Genomic DNA, 9,256 nt, shown 5'->3' with positions numbered 1-9,256 from the left:
TTTACCTCAACATAAAAGAAGATATTTTGAAGAATATTCGTAACCACCAGAAAGTTTCTGGTCCCTGTTGATTCCAATAGTGTTTTTTTTTCATACTAGGGAAGTCAAGGGGGCACAGAAACTGTTTGGTTACCAGTATTGTTTCAAATATATAACACTGCCAAAAGCACCAAAAGTTGGTTAAATGATCATGGTGTTGGTGTGCTTGACTGGCCAGCAAACTCATCAGACCTGAACCCCATAGAGAATCTATGGTGTATTGTCAAGAGGAAAATGAGAAACAAGAGACCAAGAAATGCAGATGAGCTGAAGGCCACTGTCAAGGAAACCTGGGCTTCCATACCACCTCAGCAGTGCCACAAACTGATCACCTCCATGCCATGCCGAATTGAGGCAGTAATTAAAGCAAAAGGAGCCCCTACCAAGTATTGAGTACATGTACAGTAAATGAACATACTTTCCAGATGGCCAACAATTCACTTAAAACATTTTTATATTTGGTCTTATGAAGTATTCTAATTTGTTGAGATAGTGAATTGGTGGGTTTTTGTTAAATGTGAGCCAAAATCATCACAATTAAAAGAACCAAAGACTTAAACTACTTCAGTCTGTGTGCACTGAATTTATTTAATACACGAGTTTCACAATTTGAGTTGAATTACTGAAATAAATGAACTTTTCCACGACATTCTAATTTATTGAGATGCACCTGTAGGTTTAGAACAACAACAACATAACTTAAATTTTTTGGGTGAATTATTCCTCCAAAGCAGCCTAATATATATATATACCAAAATTTTGATAGGATAAAAATCCAATCACTGGGGCCCAGTGAGGTCTTAATGCGGCCCTGCCGACGGGGATAATGCATTGCTCTTTATCAGTCTTAGAGTGGACACGTAAATGACTGCAGAGACCAAACGCTGAGGCGCAGATGCACTTTGGAGTGACAAGTACAGCAGCATGACTGCGGTGGCAGCGTTCCTCTGCTGCCTGGGTCATGGCCGCTTCCCAGGCATCAAGAACGGTCTTACAGGTGGATTTCCAGGCAACTCTGTCAGCTGCCAGACCTTCAAGGGACATTGCTGGGATGCCACAAGCCTTCAGAATACATTTCAAATGATCTGAATAACGTTTTTTGGACGGCCCACAGTATGCTGTACTTGCAGGAGCTCACCATACAACAGCTGTAGAGGCATCTGGTCAGAGGACAATCAAATTAATGTCCCTTTAATTAAAGACCATTATTACGCTCTGAAAGTGTAAATCCATTGGGCAATCAAGCTTAAACGGCCCACCTGAACTTTACCTGAACTTACCCTATAGAGCAAAATATCTATCTATTAAAACTTGTTGCCAGGATATACATTTGCATTTATGCATGTGGTACATGCTTTTATCCAAAGCGACATACACTGCATTCAGTACTTAATTTTCTTTGTGAATCTAATACATGACCTTGGTGTTACAAGCATCATGCTCTATTGTTTGAGCTACAGGAGAGCTGTTATATCTACCTTACATTTCTTGCACAATTAAACCTCTACAAAGAATCATGCGAGAGAAGTGTCCATCAGTTGTAGCCTTTCAAATTCGTCATTCCAAAGGGCCTTTTGAATTGGCCAGTTTTGAACACTGGTTTGGCACGACCCTTCAATATATACCCTTCGGGAGTGTATTTATCCCATTTGGAACACAGCACTCATTTTGGGTGGCAGTGCACATGCCACTTCTGAAGATTGTTGTTGCGTTACCATGTCCGAAATCGCTCACTTGTTCACCCATTCACTAATCCCTATATACTGCATGGCAGTGAAGTGCACTATCAGAAAGAAGTTAAATGAAGTGAAGAATTCAGACACTGGTGTGACTGATGTTATATTACTAATAATTAACATCAATATTAATATCAATTGATGTTAATTTGGTTTTCCATGAGCAGCCATCCAAACGTCCTATTTTCTGGTGTTGTTTATAGTCAGTAGTAAGAGGTCCCTTTTCTGTATTATTGTAACTGTGATCTTAATTGCCTACCTGCAAGTCTTAAGGACTGTTCCACAGGTGCATGTGCAATAATTGTTTATAGTTGACTGAACATGCATAAAAACATACAAACGATTTTACAAATGATTTTTGGGTGCACTCAATGGCTTCCAATTTGTTTTAGCAGCTCAATTCTTTCAGGCTCAGACAATTTTCACTATTATCAGATAGTTTCCAAATACATTATGAACTATATAGTATTATGATAACAACATTTCTCTTTGTTTAATAATGCCAGTGTTCTTTCTAATAATTAAAGGGACAAGTTCAAAACAATTCATTCAGAAATCGGACATCATAACTGTCTGTTTAAAGAAATACTGCAGATTATCATGTTTGCTAGCTGAAAAGAATGATCTGTTTGAGAGTTTGACAAAAATGTAAGGAAAATGTGACGAGTATAAAAGTCCAACAAATGTTATTTTCAAAAATGCATTCTTACTGTATCTCTTTGTTAAACCTAATGTCTAAAATGGATGACCTAGCCTAAATGCGAACATTTACTCTTTACTCTCTACCACCTTTACATTTACTTGAAGGATGCATTCATTTTTTAGTCACAGTTTTATTAAATTAAGAGAAAAAAAAACAGAGTAACATAAAAGACAACTGACTATATAACATGAACATTACAAATCACTACACTAAGTTGCCAAGCACACAAAATACAGTAGAGATATTTAATAATAGTATCTATAGATAAAAAAAAATAAAAAAAAGTCAAAGCCAATTTTTACAACTACAGGAGTATCACATTCCAGGGTTCTTCATTCCAAGACATAGTTTTCATATGGGAGCAGTGTGAGGTGTGTGACACAGTCTGAAAAGAATAAAAACATCATTGTTATATAAAATAGGGATGGCTCAAAATATATCTATACCCCACTATCTACACACTTAATTATAAAGAGAAGCACACACAAATACACATCTTACTGATACATCTGGTAAAAACCTAAATTTTTAAAAACTGCAATTACAAATTTCTATTTTTGTTTCAAGAGTGCCAATATTCTGAACAATACATCTTTGATAGCACTAAATAAATATATGCACTACAAAAAGTGTAAATACTAAATATTTATTGTCTTTTATTGCACAAAACTATCATAGTTTTCCATATAGGGAGGCACAAAGGCACATCTGTGTTGCCAAGTTTGCTAGTTATAAGCAACTTTGGGGTTGTTTACAGATCAAATTCATTTACAGATTTGGGTAGACGCGGTTTCATTTTTTAAAATGTTATTTAATTTAATTTTTTCCCCCTTGGGATTATTTCCAGAATACAGTTGCATATTTTGGGCTTATTAGTGGTTGGCTCCCATAGAACTAAATGTATGACTGATTTATTGAAATGTGGTGATACAATCTGTCATTGAACATCAAAAAACAAAACAAAAAAACAAACAAACTAACACAAGAACTCATCATAGATAAGAAGAGTGTGAGGAATTCACTCCTCTAAACATAAATAGACAAGTAGTGAAGAGGGTCATTAATTTAATATACCATCAGTTCCTCAAATAAAATGATTTAATGACTTCAGAAGACTTGGAATATAATGCACTAAACATTCTGTGGTGCTTTAATATTTTTTTATTTTATTATTAATATTATTATTATTATTTCTTTATTTATTATTTGATCTCAAAAGTAACTACCATGAGAACCCCCTAGTATCCGATTTGGATTGGTCCATTCTGACTAATACCTGACCCAAGAAAAGGTCTGTATTAGATCGGTAGCAACCTAAGTATAGGATCTGCACATCCCTAATATAAAACAGAGCACTTACATGATTCATGATGGTACTACCATCATGTTCTGTACTACTGTACTGCTCTTGCTGCAGAATTCAGAATTCAGTTAAAGTTTTTAATTGAACGGCCTCTTGGCGTTCCTTGGCAATTCAAAATGGCCAAGGTTCCCAGACCTTCTGCTGTCAGCCTGAAGGTCAGGCTATGCAAGACTAACAATCCACTTATCTCCAACTGCCCCTGTAAAGCCTGAAATCTCAGTGAAATAGGTGGACCAATGTAAAACTTCATCTCAGTCAAAAAAACTGAGAATGCACAAATAACCAGCTCTACTGATTTGCTGAACAGTAAGCCTGATATCAACAGACAATGCCCTAATCACCAAAATAAATAAATAAATAAAATATCCCTTCAAATGGTCTTTACATCTTTAAAATAGCATAATATCTGCTTTAGATGCTGTTCTTTGAAGGACTATGCGGCCAAAGACTGCGAAGTTGTTATACAGGGCACCGAGTAGCACTGTAGCAACTAACATGTCACAGCCCTTCATCCCTGATCCTATAAGCACCCAACACAGAGTATAAAGGGGAGAAAAAAAGTGCAAACCCTTCCATTAACTCTAAATGCACCGAGGTCTATGGGGACACACATAATTCACAGTCCTGCTCAAAAAAATCTGTCATCAAAGTTCACCCCAAGGAGACTTAAATCACTGAACATCTCTGCTTTTCTTGATTAATTCTTTACTTGCCAGATCTGAATTCTTTGACATATTCAATCTCAAAAGCTTAACAGCTCAAAGAAATGTTCATGAATGACACTAACAGCTGAGCAGCACTCCTCCCGTTTCATTCACCTAGACCTTTTCCTGAATCCTGAAGGAATGAAACATGTCAGAGTACAGAGGTGGGCAAACGTTTTACACCAGAGGGCCACATCAAGTTTTGCAAACCAAGTGAAGGGCCGCATGCCAAATCCTTGATAAAAGAACTTTTAATTACAGTGGCGGTATGCATGGAACATATATTATCTGACAGAAACATTTGTCACATTAACACATTAAACAAAAATTCTTATTTAATATCTATTATTGAGTCAAATTTACAACAATCTAATTTGCACTGCTATTAGTATGTACATATCAATCATCATAAAACTATGTCTGATAAAAACTGAAGGAGAACCTTAGTCTTTGTCTTTCCAAGTCATGGTTATGAGTGTGTTAATGTGAACAATGAGCCTGGTCCCCTCTGCTTGCAAGGGTGTCAAAGTCTGGAGTGATCTTTGATGTAGAGATCCTCAGGATAGCTGAAAAGTGGCTGTTTGTTAAATTTGATCTGCGGTGGGATTTGTTGTAGTTCATGACCGAGTAGGTTTGTTCACACACATATGTGGATCCAAATAAAACAAGCATTCTTTGGGCATGCTTTTTAATGTTTGGGATTTTTTTTTCATCCAGTGAGGCATAAAACTGGTTAACTGGTGCTGTCTGAAACTTCTCCTTTAAAGTACTGTCACACTGGATGTCGATGAGTTCCAGTTGTGTGTCTGGTGGTGCTTTCTCACTGTCAAAAGATAGGGGGCATGAGAAAAGTTCAAGCTCAGTCTCAATTTTTGCAAAGTCTGTGAAGCGACGGGAAAATTCTGCATGCAGGTTGATCAAAGTGCTGCTGTACCTCTCAACGCGAGACTGTGTTATTGGTGTGCTAAGTCAGTGTAGGAAAATGAGCGAAATCTCAGCTGGATATCTGTCTGGAGAACAGTACAAGTTTGGCCTCGAACGCTTTCACGTTGCTGTACAGTTCGTGCACAAAAACTTCCTTTCCCTGAAGTCTCAAATTGAGATCGCTCAGATGCCTCAGTGTGTCGACACCGAACGCAAGGTCGGCCAGCCAGTCGGTGTCTTGTAATTCGGGGAAGTCATCAGTTTTGCCAATCGTATTGATGAACATTGCTATCTCACCTTTTAGTTCCCAGACACGGTGAAACACATCGCCGAGACTTAGCCAGCACACATTTGAATGGTACAAGAGGTCATGGTGCTCTGCCTCCGTTTCGTTAAGCAGCTGAATGAACTGCCGGTGGTTCAGCGCTCTGGCCCGTTTAAAGTTGACAAGCTTCACAACCACGTTGACAACATTTTCTAGCTTCAACACACTTTTACACAAGGCTTCCTGGTGTATGATGCAGTGAAGAAATATCAGTTCTTCTGCGTTCGGGGTTTCGTCTTTTACTTTGTCTTGTAACCTTTTTAGCAGTCCAGTGTTTTTACAGGTTAGATTTGGCGATCCATCTGTTGTGACGCTTGTCAGCTTTCTCCACGGCAGGTTATTTTTTTCCAGGCAGACGGACACACTGTCATACAAATCCACGCCCCTGGTCGTTCCCATTATTGATTCCATCCCGAGGAATTCTTCTGTTATTTCAAAATTTTCGTTTATTCCTCTGACAAAAATCAAAAGTTGAGCAGTGTCTATGATGTCAGTACTTTCATCAAGTGCGATAGAAAAAAGACTGAAGCCGTCCGCTTTTTTTTTTTTTAGTTCGGAGAGCAGCTCCTCTGCAATTATTTCCACGCGCCTGGTAATTGTTCATCGCGATAAGCTAATTTTCTCAAACTGACTTTTAGAACCAGGACAAAGTATGTCAGCAGTCTCCACCATACAGTCTTTCACAAATTCCCCATCCGAAAAAGGCTTGCTGTGCTTTGCAATTTTATGTGTCACTACATTACATGTCGTTACAGATTCTTGAATAGAGCACTGTTTTGTAAATGTATTTTGCTGGGCTTTTAATTTTGTGGCAAATTTTAAAGCCTTGTTTGCCTTTTCTGCAGGTGACAGGTTGACAGCATAATTCGAATGCTTACTTGAAAAATGACGACTGAGGTTGCAGTCTTTAAAAACCGCAATACTTTCTTGTTATATTAGACATACCGCCTTCTGTCCAATATTGGTGAAGTAGTATTTTGTTGTCCATTCTTCCTTGAACACACGACATTCAGAGTCCACTTTTCTTTTTTTCGCCACACTCATTTTCACTCATTAACGTCTGAGTTACAGAGTGCATTCTAATTCTACTGTAGGCGCTAACTGTACCGCGTACTATACTGCCATCAAATGGCGTTCGCTTGTATTGCATCAAATTAGTAATTCTGAACTAAAACCGTTACTCAAATGTAGAATTTTTAAAAACTCCCTCGCGGGCCGGATGAAAGTGTTCGGCGGGCCGTAGTTTGCCCCCCTCTGACCTAGACAATGACTTTCAAAGAACAGAGCAAGTTGTTTCAGCTCTCTCTGTTGCACACTACACAAGAAACCCGAGATGAGAGAGTCATTCATAGAGTTTATGTTGAGGACCTTTGATAACTGTCATGCCAAGCCAGCTTCTCCTGTGAGTTCAGGGAGAGAATGCTGGTGCTTACCCTCCTTCGATGTGTATCATCCACGCAAGCTTGATCAAATTTGTGTAGTGTTTGACTCCAGTGCCCAGTTCCTTGGAGAGTCTTTGAACAATGTGCTTCTAACGGGCACTGATCTAAACAGTCTACTAGGAATCCTGATACGCTTTAGCATCATGGCAGAATACCACATGAAAGTCCAAGACTTCTGCAACAGCCTCTCCCCAGCCATTGCCATTTATGGCCTCAGATGTGCTTCCTGAAGTGGAATGCTGTGCAGACACAAGACATTTTATTGAAAGAGACTTTCGACGATGAAATCAAGTCACTTCCCTCCATAACCAACGCAATCAGTCTGCCTAAGGCTACCAAAGATATGTTTGCTATCTCTAACCTAAGACTCCACAAAATAGCATTCAACAACCCAGCTGTGATGCATGCCATCTATGCTAAAGACTTGAGACATTTGAATCTAGACACTGATTCACTCCCTTTTCAGCGAGGTCTTGGCTTGAGTTGGGATCTTCAGAGCGACATTCACATTCCAAGTCAACCTCAGTGACAACCCGTTCACATGCAGAAAAGTCCTGGTGACTGTAAACAGCTTTTTCCACCCATTTGTCAAAGAAAAACTGCTATTCCGAGAATTTTGTAACAGGAAGTCGGACTGGGATGTCCCCCTCACAGTCTAGAAGAAAGTGGAATGGAATCTCTGGAAAGTCTCACTGCAAGACTTACAACAGCTCAAAATCCCACAAACTTACACTCCCATGTCCATTTCCCACACAAATATAGGGAAGCTCCCTACAATCTTATCGATCCAGATACAGATGTAGAGGTACAGGCACATGCCACCATGCTTATATTCTGATTCTAGCCTTAGCTCACATCATTTTGAAATGTTCTCATTCTGGCAAGGGTCATAGCTTCTCTTATCCACATCGCTCAGTCTTTCAGAAACAAAGGAAAGTCATGTTGTGGCTGAATAATTATTAAGAGTAACTATTAATGTTAATTAACAGAATACAAAAACATTTTTTTGGGGGGAAAACAAATTCACGTCAGTTGGTTGCAAAAAGAAAACAAAGCTAAGAGCCATTTATGAATTAGTTTATTGCACTTTAGGCATTAGAAATCAAAACTTCACATTGGTATGATAAAGCATAACAGTTATTCAGGTCATCAGCTCATTAGTAGTGATTCCAAGACCTGGAATGAGTGTGTCAGACAAAGGAGACATTCAAAATGTGCAGGAGGGTCTCCAGGAACATGGTTGGGAATCACTGGCCTACACTTCTGGGCAATCTTCTGTGCAATGAGAAAATTTAAATTTAAATTTAACACTTCATTCATTAATTTCTTTGAGAAAATGCTTTTGTGAGAAATTGTGCTGCTTACTCGATACGCGCTTTGAAGCTTCAGTGTCATGTAACATCACAAATTCCCACCATATTTCTGATATTATCTATCAAACTAATCTGACTAATTTGATCATTCACTTTTAATCTAAAACCGCAAGTGCAGCACGTTAGTTGGTTAGCTTGTCATTCGCGTTTCTATTCGCATCTATTGCTGTTTTTTCTCTCGCTCCATTTCTTTTCTCTCTTGCTCCGTTTTTCACGAGTTCTTCAAACAACTGTGGTAAGTCGGAATCATTCATCAATCACGGTGAGTAATGGCTTCTTCTCCTGCTATTGTTATTTGCACCGCTTGCCACATGTACAGTTTAGCTCTCTCTGTCGGCGATGAGGGATTCACATGTGATAAATGCAGGGAAATAGTTAGGCTGACAGAGAAGATTTCAGAATTAGAGACAAGCATCCAAACTTTAATTGAAGATAGTAAGAATGTGAGGGCTGTAGATACGGCTTTGGATGCGTCCAGCTCAGGGAGTCCTGTACATTGTTCGGTTCCGGTTACAGAGCCCGTGCAGCAGGGCGACTGGGTGACTGTGAGGCAGCATAGTCACGGGTCAAAACACCGCTCTACCATTCCGATCAAAACATTAAACAGGTTCTCCCCACTCAGTGACGCACCCACTGAGAAACCTGAT

General features: G+C 39.0%; 1 protein-coding gene across 1 annotated transcript in view; it reads right to left on the bottom strand.

The window, feature by feature from the left end:
• Positions 1-2,600: 2,600 nt before the first annotated feature.
• mcph1 (microcephalin 1) overlaps positions 2,601-9,256 on the bottom strand; it is a 70,022-nt gene continuing 63,366 nt past the window's right edge. Inside the window, exon 15 of the mRNA XM_016474970.1 lies at positions 2,601-2,863. Within this exon, the coding sequence (XP_016330456.1) occupies positions 2,811-2,863 (53 nt within the window). The 3' untranslated portion in view covers positions 2,601-2,810. The remainder of the gene's footprint in view (positions 2,864-9,256) is intronic.

The sequence above is a fragment of the Sinocyclocheilus anshuiensis genome, unplaced genomic scaffold (genome assembly GCF_001515605.1).
Source record: "Sinocyclocheilus anshuiensis isolate Anshui unplaced genomic scaffold, SAMN03320099.WGS_v1.1 scaffold232, whole genome shotgun sequence".
NCBI classification, from domain to species: domain Eukaryota; kingdom Metazoa; phylum Chordata; class Actinopteri; order Cypriniformes; family Cyprinidae; genus Sinocyclocheilus; species Sinocyclocheilus anshuiensis.
The sequence above is the reverse complement of the archived record's forward strand: the minus strand, read 5'-3'. Positions and strand labels throughout refer to the sequence as shown.